This window comes from Anneissia japonica, unplaced genomic scaffold (genome assembly GCF_011630105.1).
Source record: "Anneissia japonica isolate Jap-2015-1 unplaced genomic scaffold, ASM1163010v1 scaffold2392_len1475705_cov187, whole genome shotgun sequence".
Lineage (NCBI taxonomy): Eukaryota > Metazoa > Echinodermata > Crinoidea > Comatulida > Comatulidae > Anneissia > Anneissia japonica.
This window is the reverse complement of record NW_022751777.1, coordinates 1300257-1320789: the sequence shown is the minus strand read 5'-3', so window position 1 is coordinate 1320789 and position 20533 is coordinate 1300257. Positions and strand designations below refer to the sequence as shown.

The 20533-nt window shown below is 31.3% G+C and overlaps 1 protein-coding gene across 14 annotated transcripts in view; it reads right to left on the bottom strand.

Moving 5' to 3' along the window:
- LOC117121819 (rap guanine nucleotide exchange factor 6-like) overlaps positions 1-20533 on the bottom strand; it is a 91540-nt gene that overhangs the window by 29292 nt on the left and 41715 nt on the right. For 13 of the 14 annotated variants that reach the window (XM_033267128.1, XM_033267129.1, XM_033267135.1 and 10 more), the window contains 6 exons: positions 19132-19287; positions 16953-17006; positions 12850-13059; positions 12260-12332; positions 557-693; positions 100-185 (listed from right to left, as the gene is read on the bottom strand). In XM_033267128.1, the coding sequence (XP_033123019.1) occupies positions 100-185; positions 557-693; positions 12260-12332; positions 12850-13059; positions 16953-17006; positions 19132-19287 (716 nt within the window). The remainder of the gene's footprint in view (positions 1-99; positions 186-556; positions 694-12259; positions 12333-12849; positions 13060-16952; positions 17007-19131; positions 19288-20533) is intronic. The other variant, XM_033267132.1, reaches the window with a different exon arrangement.

Sequence of the window (20533 nt, the reverse complement as noted above, 5' to 3'; positions counted from 1 at the left end):
GTGCCTATATATAGTCATGATGTGATGTCATCATGACCATATTTAGGCATGTCACTTAAAATTTGATAATGTGAAAGGGGCTTTAAATTAATCATTTACCTGTCCCCAAGATGTAAGTGCTCATCGAGGCCATCAGGCCGAGAGATAACGACACTGCCATTCAAAATAACAGACCAAGAGTCCAGCTGAAAAACATCATCACACATATGGCTTAGTATTGATTTAATATTACATTTCATTACCATAAATCAATTTATTTTGTTCAATTTTCAGGTAATGATACCTAGGATTGTGACATGTCCTAAGCAATACCTGTCAGGATTTCAGTGTTGTACACATTTCATTTATAAATATGTTATAACATTTTGTTATCTTGGTCTTAATTCTTAAAAAAAGAAATGATTTTAAACAGTATAGAAAATCCTATTATAGATCATTATAATTACAGACATTATGGGCCACATTAAATGATACCATGTGTTCCATATCATTGAGTCGTATTCATTTATATGAGTAAAGTATGCGATGGTAACAATGAAATCAAATTATCTTATACCTCTTCTTCGTCTTTCATAACAACAGTTCCTCCTTTCCCAACAACAGCAAAGACCATTACAGCGCACAGCGCCCGTCTCACGGACATCGTCATGTTTGCAAACGCTGGCAGGTGACGCATGAAATCCAGCAATATTTCTGCAGTAGAAGAAAAATATGTTTTAGTATATTTTCTATATCTATACAATACAATTTGGTATAATGTGAAACACCATTGCCATAACAGCGTTCTATATAAGACCCAAAAATTATATGTATTATATATATATATATATAGGCCAGCCGTCTCGAAAGACGATGCTATACGCCATGAACGATGGCGTGCCTGGGCAGTGAATTTGGAGATCCTGGGTTGTCCATGCGTCAGAATCCCCCTCTATTTCCATCACTGGTGGGGTCCAAAGGAGTGCAAGGGTCATCATTCCTGATGATGACATAATTAATGTCGAAATATTGAATCCCAACACAATGGCGTGTATTTCAATACTTGGAGTATGTATTATACTTTCTTATCTGAGATTAATCAGTGGACCTTTCGGTTTTATTAGTACCATATTGCAAGGAATTTCTGGCAGAATAGAGAAAAATATTTATTGTTATTTTATATAAAAGTTTACAATTTCAAATTAAGACCTTGGTTTTACTCATACAAAAGACTCTTTTGGTTGATATATCACATAATAATATTAAATGTAATGTTGACTAACATTATGACAACTCAATTTACACTCATTTGGATTATGAAAAGTATGTTTAGTATATTGTAAATATTATGAATGTGAAAGATATTTTTAGCAGAATATAAACACATATTTTTTTCTATGGTATTGAATATAAATGTTACAATTTGAAATCAGCAACTTGGTTTTCTCATAAAGACACCTTAGTTGATATATTTGAATAGCTAATAATTATTACTGTAATGTGGGCTAGGTTATTATGACTGAATTGAATTTACACTCACTTGCATTATGAAAATATGTTTTAGTGTTGTAAATATAATGATTGCAAGAGATATTTTTTGGCAGAATATAAAAACATATTTTTCTGTTATTAAATATAAATGTTAAACCTGGTTTCATTAAAATCACTACAGCGTTTTCCCCCACACAATCAGGAAGGCTTCCTGAATCGACCAACCAATCAGCATCACCAAAAGCTGTCGGCGATAACGTGTAGCGATTTTATGTAAACCATGCTTTACAATTTCAAATCAACAACTTGGTTTTACTGATACAAAGAGACTTCATGGTTGATATATCACATATCTGAATAGTTAATAATATTACTGTAATGTGGGCTACGTTATTATGACTGAATTGAATTTACACTCATTTGCATTATGCAATATACCATGCTAATAAGCAACAACAATTATTACTACGCAAACTTGTTTAAGCACATTGTGCCTGAGGCTACAGTAAGTCTTCATGAATTGTAGTATACTGTTCACGCAGAGAGTTAGTAGAGCTAGTAAAATATGCAACACAAAATATATCACTCTAAAATATTGCTTATTATATGTCACTATGTTGTACATCAACTTGTTTGCTGTTTCTAAAAGTTAGAATTCTACAAGTACCTAATACTGGTATCATGTAGGCCCTAATTTTTACTGTAAGCTGTAATATATAAGAAAGTATAATACATACTCCAAGTATTGAAATACATGCCATTGTGTGGCATGTATTTCAATACTTGGAGTATGTATTATACTTTCTTATCTGAAATTAATCAGTGGACCTTTCGGTTTCTGTAATATATAATACAGTATTTTACAATCAGAATATATCTTAAAACTAGAAATTGCAAATTGCAAGTGAAGTGCTGCGAGGTAAAACTGCATAAAATGTTCTTCGAACAAAATTATTTATGTGAGTCAAGTGAAAATAATGAATAATAAAAATATAACAAATAATATGAGACACGACCCATTGTCTATATTAGAACAGCGTTGGTACCGTGTACAATAATGTTTTGCTGCAGTGACATCTCGCTGCTGGCGACTCGTTGCTGCTGGCGATGACTCGCTGCTGGCGAATCGATATGCGCATGTGTATAAAATGGTATTTATTTCCGAAAACAGTATGCCAGTCTACAACAAGCGGCACCTAAATGTAATAATTAGCACGTTGAAATAGGCTAGTAAATAAGTTTAACTGGGTTCGTAAATAATATTGGCCTCAAAATATTGAGACATGAGCCGATTAAACGTAGAAATAGGAAACTTAGAAATATATTAAAAACGCTGAATAGTAGGCCTACTCCAGCGTCGCGACATGCGGACGTTGGTACGAGTAGGTTAGTCTACAAACGTCGCCTAAAGTAATTGATTTTACCCGGCAGAACGAAAGAAGGAAACTCCGCTTTTCAGTTGTCTTAGGCGCAGGTTTTTTGACAAACAATGACCTTTCAGAGGTCAAATTGCTGTCAAGAATATGAATTGGCTGCTTCGCAGCAATAAATTATTACTATTCGTCTACTAACTACAGGCCTGTGCACGCATGGCTATCGTAGATAGGATTATTTTTATAATTATTTGTATTTTGTAGTAATAATAATATACAACATACTGTAGGGTTCTGTCTTGTATACAGTTTCTGAAACTCTCACTGATCTACTAAACACCCACATTAATCAATTCTATGTGAAGCTGGGATTAGCCAATATAACATTATATTTATTATGGTCATAAAAATACTTTCTATAAACTCCCAATGGTCTACTAAAAATGTAACAAATGGTCATCCTAGAATAATATTACTATAAATAATCATCGTTACACTTATTAATAACTTCATCAACTTCTATACCTTTTTTAAGGCAAGACTTTTTTCATAGCTTGTTTAACGAACCCATCGACCGCCAATAATGGCGATTTTGTATAAAAACAAAATTTTATTTTTGACTAATTAGCGTACCCGCTGCCACAAATAAATGAAAATTTCAGAAAAAAATATTAAAAGTTTTTCTTTATTTTTATTATGCCTACCATTGCCTTGAAATCTTCAAAATAGATGTATAGGCCTATTTCTTCCTAATTATATAAATTTAAGGCATTTAACCATCTTATTAATACACTGTTTACATTCACCAATAAAATTTTATTTGTATTTTCTCCTCCGTCTGGATGTTTTTGGCAAAACAAGGTATAAAAAAAGTCTCGCCTAAGCTCTCTTTGGTCTGCTAATAAAGGATCAAATACATGAGCATCAGGATTAAAGCTACAGTATGATATATTAACTGCTAATCGCCTCCGCGTAACTTCTATCCCCTCTGAAACTGCTGGCAGGAATGTGCTCATCTCCCATACACTGGGGTTTCTATTTGTCACTATTAGACAGTCTACTTTTCTAGGCTGCATATTGGATGACAACGAAACTGCAAAAAAGCACCCAAAATGAGTACTTTAACGGCCATGTTTTGTGAATTGTTTACGTCACATAAAAACTACACATCTCCTCACTTTTGTACCATTGTTATAGGCATTTACCTACTTTAATCATAACGAAAAATATTTATCTCATTCCCAAATGTATATGTTGCATTTTCACATGCAAGAGGGTACTGTATTCAAATGTATTATCAAAATGGACAATTCCTCACAAGGACTATTCGGCAGACACTCACACAAAACATTATGAGGTCCTTTAGAAAAAAATAATAACAAGGCAAATAAAAAATCCTAAATTATTGCCTCCTCAGCTTCCCATAATACTTAACTAAATTACGTTTTTCACGTTCATTTAATACCGTGCAGAGCACGGGTTTATGCTAGCATTAATAATTTTACCTACTACTACTACTACTACTACTATTACTACTACTATAGGCTGGCCTATAAATAGCTAGCAAGGCCCCCTACTTCTCTACTTCAAATTCCTAAATCTGCCACAGCAATAACAAAAGCAACAGCAAACACCGTAAAATGATATGTTAAACAGAGACAATTTTTATATCAAACTACTGTATAGTTATTATTCACAGATAGTTAGATATTCTAAAGACAAACTATTGAAGAATGTGATGATTTTGGAAAATTACGTTTTATTAAATTAAATTTTACACTATTTTAGGCCTACTACTGAGATAAGAAATGTGTGTTTTCGACGTACAATAGCCTTTAACACCCGAGGGCAAAATAACTCGCACCTATTCTTTTCTAATACTAAAAGACTACAAACTGTTCATGGGGTTGTGTTAAGATACATAGTGAAACTAAAGATTAGGGTCAAGTCAACTCCACCAAAACACACCTCAAATTTATGTAAATCCATCGTAACATTTAACTACTCTATATGCCTCGCCATATTTTTACACTCATTTAACACCGTGCAGAGCACAGGTATATGCTAGTATCTTATAATTACAATATATAATAAAATAGTTTCTAGTCTTTTTGTTAAGTTACTATTTCTAAAACTCCTAATATGAAATCTTTAAAGGTCAACAAAAATTCTTGCACACACCTAAAGGCAAAAACAATTTTCTCTCATTTACAGCATGAAAATGACTTTACCACTCAGGGAGAATGCTGTTAGTGGAAGCGTGCGAAAGTGCTTGGGACAAATTGAAATCATCTCCATATTGACTCACAGGAAACCGATTGTTATTGTTGTGGAGTTGCACGCAATCCACAGTCAATGCCCATATATATCTATGCATGAGCTCGGGACTCAAAATATAGTCTATGTCTAGTCTACAGGGTGATACTGTAACTATTCATCATAAATTTTTTTTAGTGCATTTTGTGGATATGGTCCTATATAAATTCACAGTATTTTTTTTTTTAATTGCACTGCTTTTTGTTCCAAGTCTTTTTGCTTCATGCACATTTACAAATCAAATTTTTAAAAATTACACTTAAAGTCTTTTCTTTGATATCTTGATTAGCATTATTAGTTAAGAAAAAAAAATGTTTTCTCATTTATCAAATGGTTTAAAAAAAAAATTATCATGGCACAAAAAAAGAAAAAGAGATGGTACACTGAGAACCTTCTGAGAATCCTATTACGTAATCAGATTTCAGGTTTTTATCGTCGTTCAAACACAGTAGTCGTGAGTGAACCGACTCTGTTTACTTTACTCAACACACTTAGTCTGTCTCTCTCCACCAAGACTATATATATTGGTTTGCATTTAAATTAGGTATAGATGAATTTGCTTAAAGAATATTAATACTCCCACAGGGAACAGATAAGGTTGCATATTATGGATGATTGATTCTGTAGGCATTGAACACGGAACCATGAATATGTATTTACGTATTATGCACTATATTTTTTCCCAAAAAATAAATATTTACATACCATTACATAACATTATAGCAATGTAGCTTTTTAAAAGTTTTATTCACAAATACAATTGCTGCACTGTCGCTACAGTGTTTTCTGTGCAATCGTTGTACTGTGTAGCAGTCCAGACCTAAAAGTATATGTTATTGCAATAGAGTAATAATGGGGTATAGGCTCATAAGTAGGCGAGTCGAATGGCCGAGCGGTTAAGGCAGGGGCTCGTAACCTACAGCCATAATATCGGTGCTGGTTTGAACAGCACGCTCGCCTATGGCTCTGGAGGTGGAGCAAGTCTTCTCGGATAAGGACTAAAAAATGTAGGCCCAGTGTTCACAATGGCTCATGTGCACTATAAAGAACCCAGTACATCTTTCGAGACGAGTAGGGAGTTACCCCGGTGTAATGGTTCATCTCAAGCCCCTGCCCTCATCCAAAAGCTGAACAGGTGATGAGTATCTACATAGATTTAGATTTAGAAGTACCCCCACCCTCTACCGGTAAAGTTTACATCCCAAGCCTCCTGAAACTTACTGAGCAAAGAAAATTGCAGTCAACTAGTTAAATGTCACCTTCACTGCCAGAGTAAGCATACCTTGCTTTTTCAACATGTCCTGCCCGCATTTGAATACTCCTAATATGTAGTCGGTTAATTAATGTAAAGCCTAATACATGTTTAATCTACGTACTCATATTCTCAATATCTAACATGCTCGAGAGTAATGACTGTACGAATGTAATCTAGGAATGAAGCCATTGCAAACATTTACAATTTGAAAAATAAGACAAGTTTCCTAAGAGAACTTAATTTCATGCGTGACTTCTTCAGATGGCAATATCTCATGTTCTTAGAGGAACACGACTCAACCTCCACATCGCCATGGTGATATATAACCATGGCGATAAAACGTCAGAACATGACCATAATGATATCTATATGTCGTCATTTTTGTGTGTTTTCGTCTGTAATCACTAACCGAACTCTGCACTCAAGTTTCACTATACTACATCATCAATCCATCTCAATCCTCATACCGTTAATGTTATTTAAAGCTGTGTTTCACATTTGACGTTTCTGGTAAAACTTAACAGGACATTGTTTCAATATAAATCCAAAGCAATTAGCCTGGCAAAATATTCTTTATAGTTACTGTACATGGTTGGATTAGCTTAGCAAATTATGCCTTGAAGAAAACCATACATAATTATAGAGGGGAAAAGTTTAATGCGAACAGTACAACTTAGTTAAGTCTTTCTGATGTAGTTATTTATATTTGGCTTCATGGTAAGTATAATCATGGAAAATATAGAGGATTTCACTAAAGATGTGATTGGCTTTTGGCAGAGAACAGCATCATGAATCTAGTACTAGTAGTATAAAGGTCATGAAAGAGCATCCCCTAATTTTTTACTATCTTAACTTTGGTTTTAGTAAAACATTCCTCATATCCATGTGTGAACATTGGTAAAAATAAGCAATAAAAAAAGTGTTCACACAATTTTACAGATTAACCTTTTGAAAAAATGACACTGTTTTATCTTCAATATCCATCCTAGTTTCCCTCGTAAAAATCTTCCACAGATAAAAAAAAAACAAGTTTGCAAAAACCATAACGAAGCATCACATTTTCATGCTTTGTGACATAAAATTCGCATGAAATTACATTTCGCATTCTCAAAGAAAATTCCACCAACCATCGGTATCTTTCTTCTAATTAAAATATTCTAATATAAACTGAATTTTCGCAATTTGTAACCGGCGATCAGATAACAGAAATAAAGAAGGGACAGTTCACTACCTTCAAACAATAAGATTATAAACATGTATAATAAAGTAAAAATTCATTCATATATTGGAAGATTGTAGCGTGGGTTAAACATTAAGGATCTTTTGGTGTGTTATATCAAGCAGAATAATCTTTTGGCAGAGAACAGCATCATGAATCTAGTACTAGTAGTATAAAGGTCATGAAAGAGCATCCCCTAATTTTTTACTATCTTAACTTTGGTTTTAGTAAAACATTCCTCATATCCATGTGTGAACATTGGTAAAAATAAGCAATAAAAAAAGTGTTCACACAATTTTACAGATTAACCTTTTGAAAAAATGACACTGTTTTATCTTCAATATCCATCCTAGTTTCCCTCGTAAAAATCTTCCACAGATAAAAAAAAAACAAGTTTGCAAAAACCATAACGAAGCATCACATTTTCATGCTTTGTGACATAAAATTCGCATGAAATTACATTTCGCATTCTCAAAGAAAATTCCACCAACCATCGGTATCTTTCTTCTAATTAAAATATTCTAATATAAACTGAATTTTCGCAATTTGTAACCGGCGATCAGATAACAGAAATAAAGATGGGAGAGTTCACTACCTTCAAACAATAAGATTATAAACATGTACAATAAAGTAAATTAAATTCATTCATATATTGGAAGATTGTAGCGTGGGTTAAACATTAAGGATCTTTTGGTGTGTTATATCAAGCTGAATAATTTCGATCAAATAAGATCTGATAATCACATCGAAATAAGATCTGATAATATGTAAACTTTAAAAAAAAATAGGTTTCGCAACATTTTGCTTAGTTAACTCCAGTTATCATAGGAAGAATTGTGGGTAATGGACTCAGATTTACAGTAGGCCTACTGTACAGTGGAAACTTGCTTTTAGGAACAAATTAAATTTTATGAATTCTCCATTCATATAAACTAATTTATTTTAATGGCAACTTCACTTCATTATTTGGCAATTTCAGTATTTTAAATGCCTAATATGAGAATTTCAAAAAACACCTTCATTTTTTTTTTTTTTAATTAATTATAAGCTATTTTCTTGTACATATCATTTGTGACCTGCACATTATTTCCATCTTTATACAATTTTTTTAAAATGTTCAGTAAAATCTATAAAAAAAAAAAAAAAAAAAAAAAACCAACGCCCTAGTTGATATAAACATGTTCTTTCAAATCTCCTAAATGGAACGCTGTGAATGTGTCGTTTGCTTTCTGTGTTGTCGGATAAGATCAAAGGATACAAGTACAAATTTCACCCGACCTCGATTTTTTTTTCACAAACCATACAATTTATGTACACTTTCTGGTACCATGCTTATGTAAAATATAAGATGTATATTTACTATAAAATATAGGAAATACTTAGTTTCAACATCTCTACAATTTGGCAAGCTTTCAAGTTGGTAGATAATTTAAGAGTATACACAACCTATTCTAGTAATGCCTATTTTAAATATTGATGGATGCAAGAAAATTAATTCACTCTGTCAAGAACGCTGTGTTTATGGATTGCAATATTATTCCTTAGGGACAATCACATTACTGTCTTTCCATCAATATGAAAATACACTATATTGTAAATATCATATTTCTTTTGAATTTCTGTATTAATTAAAGAAATATGAAAATTGTATCATTGTTCCATATGCTATAACAGTTGTAGAGCTTAACTAAACACAAGGGTTTATTTGAAAAAAAAGTTTAAGTAACTTACAGTAACTGTTAAATAAAAAACACTATAAGTTTGGTAATACCAAGAGGACATTGACAGCTAATAATATTTTTTGAAAGAGCTTGGAAAAGGTGTTTTAAATGTCTAAAATGCGCTTGTTTTATAGACAAAAATTCTGCCCTCTTATTCCTGCATTCATTGCAATAAATGCTTGTGATACTGTAATTAACAAACATTATTTTGGAGCATATCTAATCATGGCTTAGCCAGACCAGTTTCTATTCCCAGCAGGTAATGCTGTAAACAACCTAATTAAAGGGCTTGTGTTATTACTATTTTAGTACTCACTTTGCAACTGTAACTATAAATTATTTCATTTTTAAATTTATATCATTTTCCTACTGGATCAAAAAGATTATCCCTGTGTATGTAGTAATATATGATGTATGAAGGACAGAATAATATAAAAGAATATTGGAATTTAAAGCATAATTGCTTAACACTCAATTTAGAATTTAAGAAGAAACCCACTTTTTCGAATTAGTTATTAGTGGCTAAGAAGTGAAATTTTTTAGTGATTTTTCTATGTAAAGAGGATCCAGAAATATGATTTTTTTTTTAAATGTGGGTTTGTAAGTCATTAATTGTTAATAATGCATTTGTTCCATATTAGTGTTGTTTCTTGTGTATTTTAATATTTCTTGTTACAAAAATGAACTGAGTAATTAAATTAATCAGGATGCAATTATGTTCAATTATATCCATGTCCACCTATAAGGCCCAACCCAAAGTCTATACACAGCAAAAAAAAATGTATTTTTACTATGCCAACATTTAGAAGGGAAACCTTTAGCCAAGGTACCATTTGTTTCTTGACCTCTTCCCCCTTTAAATTACCTTAAACTGTCTGTTAAAAACTATAACTCTGGATCTGAATAAATTATATATCGGAAAAAAACGGATATTCGCATCGCAACAGAGTTTGAATTGACCTAGATTGACCTCTGACATTTTAAGTGCCTGAAGTACTGGAAGTGAATTTAAATTTTGTTTTAAATTTCACATGATTTTTTCTCACATTTGAACTTGTATATTGCATTTAATATTGTTATCTTACTACTAACTTAATCAGTTGGTATACTTTTGTGTAATTGCAAACAAATTTAAATTTGGTGCATTATAAATTTTAATTATGAGACAATATAAAGAGAAACAAAGTAACACACCAAGTAAAAGCTGTTAATATCAATAATTTGAGCATTCTGAAAAAAAATTTCAATTTCAAATAGCTACTAATTACACTAATAAAAATATTTTCCTATCACCATTTTAGGAATCATAACATTAGTTTCATAATGGTTGCATAAACCATAAAGCCATAAAAGTAATTACGATGATGGAAATACTTTTAAAACGCTGAAAGAATGCTTCTTCTAGTAAAGTGAACTGCTTGCAATTTTCAAAAAGTTCCATTAGCCACCATTAAATTGCTATAAAGAGAAACAATAACATAGCACTATGACATTAAGTTTAGTATTTTAAGTAATTCTTTGTAATGTAGCTACTAGCAAGCGGCCCAGAATAAAGTTCAAGTTCAAATTTGATCTTTTTTTTCAGTCATCCTTGCCTTTCAGCTAAATTGTAAAATGAAAATAACATGACTACAGGTATAATAAATAACATACTGTAAACAGTGAACCTAACCTAAATATTAAATTACAAAAATTGCAAATTTGTAATAAATATGAAGTTGGTTGGAAAATCAAAAGGAAAATTATATAAAAGTATGATTTTTTTTAAAATCAGAAACATTGAAGTTGTTTAAATGTTGGTCTTTTCCAAATACTTTACATTTGATTGAAAATATTTATATAAATATAATATTTATATTTTAGCATGGTTAGCTTAGTTGACTAGAATAGATTTTGTTTTCTGTATATAGCGCATAAAGACCACGTTTTATGTGCCATAAGTCTACAACCATTACCATTATACGGTACAGGGCTATATTAGTACTAATGTGACATAGGCAGTTTGAGCTACGTCAGAACATCATTATGTTAATATGTTATATCTTAATAATTGATCTTTGAATAATGTTTTGTTAATTTTTAATAACATATTTCAGTTAATAGGAAAGACATAAGCTTGAGTCATTACTTATGCTGCTTGACTTAAACACTACAATTTTGAACTGATACTTGACAGACTTTCCTCCTCATAACACAAAAAAATCCCCTTCCTAGGCCTCAAATTGGTGATTTGGCTTTTTTTTTTCATATCATATTTTGAAAAAAAAAAAAAAAAAAAAAATCTGTCACCTTGAATTAACAAGTTATTCACTGTTGAATGAGAATGAAATTGAAAAATCTAAATATTAAAATTTCTGACACATACACGTAGTATAATGGATAAATAGGTGAGTTTCCTATGTTGGCAATTTTGTAGTAACTTCCCAAGGCAATAATGGCAGGGCTTTCAATACCATTCGCTGCTTCTACAGTGCTTCAGCTATTAAGGCAATTAATATTCTACTAGCCTTGAAAAATTAATGTTATGTTATTGTGCAGAGCATCATAACAGAACTAGTGGGATGATGGTTCGATTCCTAGAGCAATGTCAGTGGTAACACAATTACAAAATTGCTTTAACAAAGTGCTTGAACACAGACAGTGATGGAAAAACAGAAAAAAATAAATGATGAACTATCATAAAAACCAACCCGTAAAATTGTCACAGAAAATAATCAAATTAGGTTCAAAACCAAGTATAGTACTATTGCACTGTTTTTGTTAGCAATTTGAGAATTATAATCTGAATTATTTGATTTATATTTATGAACAAGGTGATAACTGACCTCAAATATGTTTCCTTGACTTAGAATATAGCAATGTGATATTAACCGAAATAATTAGAACAAAATAAATGTTCATTTACCTATTTCATCTTCTGTTCTTTCACTCGGCTCCTTCTCGAGACAATCTCTAACAATATCTCTGACAAGGATGGACTGCAAAAACAAATTAATCCATAATTTTAAAAAATAAAATAAATAAATAGTATCACCAAGTTTTGCATCAACAAATTATATTAAACACATGTGAATAATAAAAAAAATATAATAAAAATAATGTGTTATTGAACTGAACTTAAGTGAAAATTAAAAAAATAGTCTTATTATGAACTACCTACGATACTTTCACATAACTTAATGTAAAACTGAAAAACTATGTGAACAGGAATTTTCTCTGATTTTATTTCATTTTATTCATTTTTTTATTTTTTTTATTTTTCATTTTCCCGAATCGTCAGATATAGTATATGGTATCTACCGTTCAAATCCAAGATCTAAGAATGTGGGTTGGTCTCGGGGTTCGGTTTGCAATTAGAGGATTACAGTAGCTTTGCGTTAAAAGAATGATGATTGTATTTAGTACTTTTGACAAAGTGGTGTCAAATTAGGTGGTCTCAGAAATGGATGAATTGTATGAAGAGGAATATTAGGTTAAGAATATAGAGTGCCTTACCCCAGAAGATTCACTTGTTTCCTCATCGTCCGAGTCCATACCTCCGCCATTATATTCTAAATCAAAGTTATCATTATTTGCACATAAATCCGAATAACTCCCTGTGCTTGAGATACTACTTCTAACAGAACTGCGACTGCTAATACTTGTGGGTGTACTCGGAGCATGCATTGGACCACGGCGAAGTCCTTCTACACGGTCTTTCATTTTCTGTAGATGAAAAACAATTAAGTGTTTACGGTGATTAATAATCACTAAATGCTGGCTCCAACAACAAAAGGAGATATAATAATAAAATATGTAGAAGAAAACAAAAATGTGAGGTAATGTTCTTAAGATTTGTTAAACATAGACAAAAATACTTATTATAAATTAATAATTAGAATAGCTGTCTAGAAATATAGAAAGAACAACAAAATGAGTAAGTACATTGGAACGTTTAATGTTCATGCCAATATAGATATCTAAATAACAAATTAATGCTGCATCATTTAGATAGACAAACATTTACTCAAGTGGCAAAGAACACTTTTGTCAAGAGCAACAAAAAGGAAACATGCAATGTAACAACAAGCAACTTAATAATATAATAATGCACAATAGAAAACCTTCTCACTGGAATCCTACTTAATGTGTAAAGACAACTAGAGCAATTATGATCTGGAAAATATGTACAAGTATGTTTATTATCACTGACTTCCTCTAAAACAATTTTATTATTTCTTTCATTCTCATCAAACAGTTAAGTACCTCGTCACTTACAGGATTAAATAATATACTATGAACAAGTCTCCTATTATGCCCTAAAGAAAGTGCTTTGCTTTTACTTTTAGTTGTACCATGGTTGTAGCAAGAATCCTGTTGTCATGACAGGATTTCAACCTATGATTCTCAATTTAGAAGACAAGCATATCAACCACAGTCTAGTGTTGTAATCTGTTTGATGTTGAATTATGAAACATAATAGGCTAAAAAATAAAAAAATAAGATATTATTCTAAAAACTAAAATAGGACTAGATGTATGTGTACATTATTCTACTTACAATTTAAAACTTCAATCACTTAAAGTTAGCTTTAAGTCTCAACCATTCAACTGTCATTTGATTGTATCTCTACACAAAAGTATTTATGAAAGAACATCTTGTTGCATGAAGCAGGAAATCATTTTGAAAAAACCCAGTAGTTCGCTTAAATACAATCGATGGGAAATTACCCAAAATTCTACATGTTGAAATACTTAATTATCACTTCAAGGATTCCAGCTACAGGGAGTAGAGTTGTAATTCCTTGTAAATGAAATACAAAAACCATGTGTATACCAGTATGACTCAAAATACTATATAAGAGGGTACCCTAAAGCTGAGCATAAAATCATAAACTTAAAATTCAGCTAAAGCATTGAATTGTTCAATTGGTATGAACAAAAATATGAAAGGCTGTTTTAACATTATACTTGTACAATGTATTCAATTAAACAATTAAAAACAACAAAACAAATGGCATGCTTTCGTTTATGAATAAAGCAAGTAAAATAATGAATAAGGTAAAGTCAAATAATTTTTTTTAATTTGGTTAAAAAATACTGTATGTTAATGTAGTTTGATTAAATCTACTGAAGAAAACTGTAAGAAAGGCAACCAGTATTAAAGTATTACATCAACAATAAACTCAACAAAAATACAGAATAGAACTTACATTTTTCAATTACGGAAGAATACACACTGAAGAAAACCTTTCCACAAAAGCAATTCAACATACGGCAACTAAAATATACGAACAAACTAAGATACGGGAATCTAACAGCATTGTTGGCATGCTTGTTATTAATTACTGACAATCCAAGGAAAAGAGGAAAGAAAACTTGTATAAAACATACTCCAAAGTAGACTTTAATAAAGGTTTCTAAATTAATTTGAAGATGTACTCACTATGTAATAAATATGAATTATAGCATTATAACTAACAGAATATGCTGTAGTATGTTGCACCCACAAGGTGTACTGATGATTGGGGGAATCAAGTTGATGATGGTTTTGAAGAAGAATAAGACAAGGATAGGCAAGGGAAACGGTGGACAAAGAAAGATACTGTATGGACAATCTTAATGCTGGTCATGATGAGGATAGTCTTCGATGATAGCAAGGATAGTAATCATGGATAATGACTAATTGCCATGAAGATGATGACAATAGCGGTGTTGATGATATGGATGATGTTGATTGAAATGATGCTAATGATGATGATGAATTGATGGTGTTGAAGATGATGATGATGAAGATGATTAATGATATGTGATGGTCATGATGATGGGAAGGATAATAATATGATGATGATGATGATGATTATGACGACGACGACGACCATAATAATGTCACTAGCAAATACACAGATAGTGATGAAATTCTACCGATTATGTATGCTAATACCATGGAGAAAATAAAATATTTTATTTATTTTATTTCTATTTTATTTTCTCCATGCTAATACTGGCAAATTTATCTAAAAGCCTTTCACAAAAAAATATTTAAAAACAACATTTATTTAGTTGAATGCTACTCTACATTTTCCACATGAACCTTAATGTTTATGCAACAATCTTAGTAGTATTCTACAAAATAATGTCTCAGAAGGCTGTAATACTAAATAGGAAATGTTTTATTAATCATCCTAATAATTTAGGAAGTAAAAGATTGAAAAAATAGAATACATAGGAAATACTTAAATCAGTCTGGACGATTACTGTATACACAACCACTTTATATTCTAAATGTTATATCAATAATAAGTAATTCCGGGGATTAAGAACATTGCATAACTACCTGAAAATGACATCAATTACGGAGCCAATTGACGGAATATACAACTCCTACCTTTAGGCGCATGGATACTTCCATTTACATATTTCAGAAGATCATTCACAGAACAAATCAGCAATGTGTTCTAACAATCATTCACGGAACAGATCAGCAGTATTTTATTATAATCAGTCACCGAAAAGATCAGCAATATTTTCTTGTAATTAAATATATCTTGGAACCCATATACTGTACCCTATGACCACATCCAATGTAGATTAAACAGTTAAGCTTTAGTTTCTAACAATTGTAGAGTACTCAGTACCTACCATCACTAACACCTCTGATAGTTCTTGACGCCTATGAACTCTGCAGTGATCGACTAAAGGAAATCTTAGCCACCATTGTGACTCGATCATTTATTCAGAGTGAACAGTGTATGAGTCACCTTAAATTCACTTATCGTTCATGCAGAATTGATACCATTATCAGCAATATTCCGCTTCATATCTTGCTTGTTTAGCTTGAATGTTTGTAAGATTAAGATATGGTTAAGATTAAAAGTAATCATGTTTTTTGGTTTTCTTTTTTAAGCATTTAATTAAAAATTATTTACTGTATGCTTATTTTTTGTAGTAGTGGATTTATTTTGAATGTATTCTATTGTTAAGTGTGATAAATTTTATCTTACAAAAATTGTTCAATATACCTATTTGGAAATTACAATGCAGTAAACTAAAACCAAGGCATTACAATTTTAGAAATATTTAGTTTAAAATTAGATACTGAATGCTTATATTTTGTAGGCCTAGTAGTGGATTTGTTTGAATGTATTCTATTTTTAAAAGTATGATAATTTTAATTCAATATAGCTACAGTATGTGGAAATTAGTGTATGATGCATTAAACAATAATCAAGGAATTCAAATTGTCTGTCTATTTCACAAATATGGCCACAAAACCAACATCTTTCTATAATAATTTTTGGCACACAGCATTATAAATCTCAGATAAAATACATATCAATTGAAAAAGTATTTTTGTGTATCTTATGAATCCCAGATAAGATACACAAAAATACTCTTTCAATTGATGTTTATATTTCACTTGGAATTTGTAAAAGTAGAAAATATATGTTACAAACCATATAACCCACAGAAGAAAGCCATCACAAACATGAAAATCAACATGCAAAAAGAAATCTGAGCTAAAATCATACATTATTTATAGATTCATGCAAAAGAAATGTACACAAACTTAACGGCAACAAATAAATAAGCATCTGGATCGTCCAGATGATATCATACCCTACTGTCACTGGCGGAGGAGCCTGCCCTCTCCAGTCTTATTGAAGGTAGTGACTGTGGGAAAACAAATTCAAGCAATCAAACTACTGAAGAACATCAGTCAAAATAGGCCTGCAGTACATGACAGGCTATATTAAAAGTACAGTAGAAATATACATTTGCATACCGTACACAAATTATCATGCTCAATCATATTATAATACAGTAAAGAAATATGCAGACCAATCAATCAATAACTGAATCATTTGTGATAATTTATGTAAAATAGAAAATACTATATTCATATTTCATGCCAAGGAAATTATTGGTAGATTAGCAAGAATTTGATGATGAATATTGGCTTGCTCTGTGGCTTGGTTAGGCACTCACACAGTATGTTACAAGTCTTAAGTTCAAATCTTAATAATGTGACCAATATCAATTAAATTTTATTGCAAAATGCCAATTTGTAGTTTGAATTGTGCATGCCCATGTTAAGGGCAATCCACATAAACAAACATACACAAAAAAACATGGTTTATGTCAATCAATTAATATTGTTATTTTAAATCTACACAGAAAAGATCCATCAAATTCAATATTAGTATACCTGTAATTTAAATATATATAAAGTATAAAGACACCATTGTACTTGGTTTAACCTTTACCAAATTATAATGTTCAACTTCAATAGTTAACGTAAACATGTACTTGACCAAATAATATGTACACAGTATCATTTTTAGCACTTCTCAACCCCACACAGAAAAGGTGAGAGGCCACTGTGTTCACAAGATGCAGGAATTCTCAATTATAGCTTAGGAGCCAATGAGCCTTGAAATTAAACAAGGCAATATTTATAAAGCAGGGAAGCATAAAAAAATTATATTTATTAGGACCTTATCAGAGGCCCAGTCCCTTGGTAACAGGTACTTTCAAAGTTTCCAACGGTTTGCTAATTAAAGTTGAAGCGGTATTTGTTCACGTCATAGGCGTAAGATGCTACACTCGCAAGACATTGACATGAATATTATTTATTTTTATTTACTGTGTGCTTGCACATGTACAGTATGCTGTAGAGTACCAGTCGTGTCGTCACCACACCAGGTGGCGCTCTCTGTTGTCAGCAGACATAGGTTACCGTTCATTACGCCTGAATGACTGCATAGGCTTTCTGGAACAGGCATTTTAAAATCTAATATATTACCATATAAATGTACTAAAAACACAAAAGCTCGCATTATATTAGTTATCGAACACACATTTAATCATCAATTATATACGTTTGTGTGTATTGATTAACACGTTTTGATTGGTAACTTGTTACTTTTGTACTGTACACTCCAGAAAATCAGGTTAATGAGAGGATAGAAAAATGAAACTATTTATTTTTACGAACAGAAAGTTATCGATGAACTTCTTGATGTTAATTGTTAAGACTTCATGGCCAATACTAAGCCTCAATGAGACTTAGTTTATGTAGGGCATCATGTGTGTTAATGTATATGTTGAGAAACTGATTGCCAATTATAATTCAGTAATATATTTCTTTGGCAATCCTTAGTCCAGCTTTAGTAAATAAGAATCATAGTCATAAAGTACTAGTGTTACGTCACGATACCACGTGATACTACTCCGTTGCTATCGTTGCAAAAGTGTTCAACCGAACGCCATTTTCTTCACTGACACACCATTGATCCCAATTTCTAACGTAATTATTAAGATGTTGTATCTTACCTTTTCTTTGTAAATTTTAACTGTACATTATTTTTGGAAACGTCCATTAAGTGTTTTATAGGATTTAAACACAATATCCTTTTCTGGGATTTATCAATCTCAGCTTAGCAAACGTCTAAAGTCAAAAAAGTTAAAATGTCCCTAAACAAATAGGCTGATTTATCAAACCATTTTAGCAAAATCTTACCATAAAAATAGTATTAGATAGCGCATGTGTACAATTGACTTTTTCATTTTAAGCAATTTTGAAGCTAAGCAATATTGATAAATCTGACTTAAGCAAAGAAATGGACTTAAGACAAATTTAAGCTGATTTCTAGTTTGAAAAATCCGGAGCCTGGTGTGGAAAGGTGAGCAACCACCAAACTACAGCTCTACACCTTGTTTGGTGAAAGTCTACTTCAGGTTCATTAATACTTCAAAATATTCTCTAAAGACTTTAGGTAATTTTTAGTTGTCTTACCTCGCTGTCACTGTGTGGGTACTGTCTTTCATGGTTTGACCGCGCTGGGGCTACCTTCACCTCATCTTGTTCTAAGGCCAGGAGCTTCTCGAGATTCATCGTCGTACAAGATTGCCTTTGACCAGGATGTAGAAGCTGAGCATCAGGATATTCTATCTGAAATTTACAAAAAAAAATCAAATTTAAATCAAAGTTGTTGAGCAAGAAAGTTTCTGTTGTCTTTGTAGTAAAATCATAACACTAGTATTATATTAAAATTATAAATTTTTTTTTTCACATTTTTTAGCTTAGGGTAATACTGAGAGTATACTCTTATCTTGAACAATGGCTCATGCTGTACATGGGACAATTAGCTTAAAAAAGTGTCTCACGTAAAAGATGGTACTCTTTATTCTGTACATATTAGGAAGAATACAGGTAGATCAAAGGAATAGAATTAATGTAAAGATCTGCATGGTTTCTGTACATCAAAAGTTTTAACCACCTTGACAATTCCCAAATCACATCTCTTTCAGAGTTGAGAACCCCATTCTGTATGACTGACAATATCATATTAAGTGTAGACCCAAATAAGTTGGACAAGTGCAGCATCTTGAATTTTTAGTACATTGTTGTATGTACGTCACCAGCACACTTTTTATTCCCTACACATAAAAACTATTACAGAATGCAATGTAAATGGATACTTCACATACATTTGGATTCATACTTTAGGACTTGTTTTTCTGAAATTCACAATAACGCCAACTCGGGTATTATGATGATACAGTAGTTCAATTACACTTGGCAACTATGATGATAAAATAATTGTCAAAAAAAACTAACACGATGAACCGTCATCAAAAACCAAAGTTCTAATTAACTAAGACTATTTTTTCTAAATGTCATTGTAAAAATAAACTGTATTCTATATTTGTTAATTAACAACCATTATATAAAAATAAAACAACAAGCCTAATTTGATAATATATTTATCACAAATTTCATGACGGAAAACAGCTAATTCTGTCTCAGTTTTTTACTGGTATGGTTATCACCTTTTTTAATGTTTAAAGGTCTAAAAATATCATTTCAAAAATTTCGAAACTATAATGCTATGTACTGAAAAATAATCTTGAATATTCGAAAAAAACAATATTAGCTATCATAAAAACAAGAAGTCTAAATATTTTTTGTTTCTTTTCTATGTTTTGGGGTTAAGTTTACTTAATTCAACTTGCTTATTTTAAATGTTACATTGATTGTTATTAATTGTGATTGTAAATTAGTGATTGCGGATAATTACACTCGATGGCTCAAGTAGCATTAAATAATTGAATCTTGAAACTTTAAAATATAGAATGAGGCTGCTTTTCTTTTTTTTCTTTCAAAAAGATGACCATATTAATCTTATAAATTACAT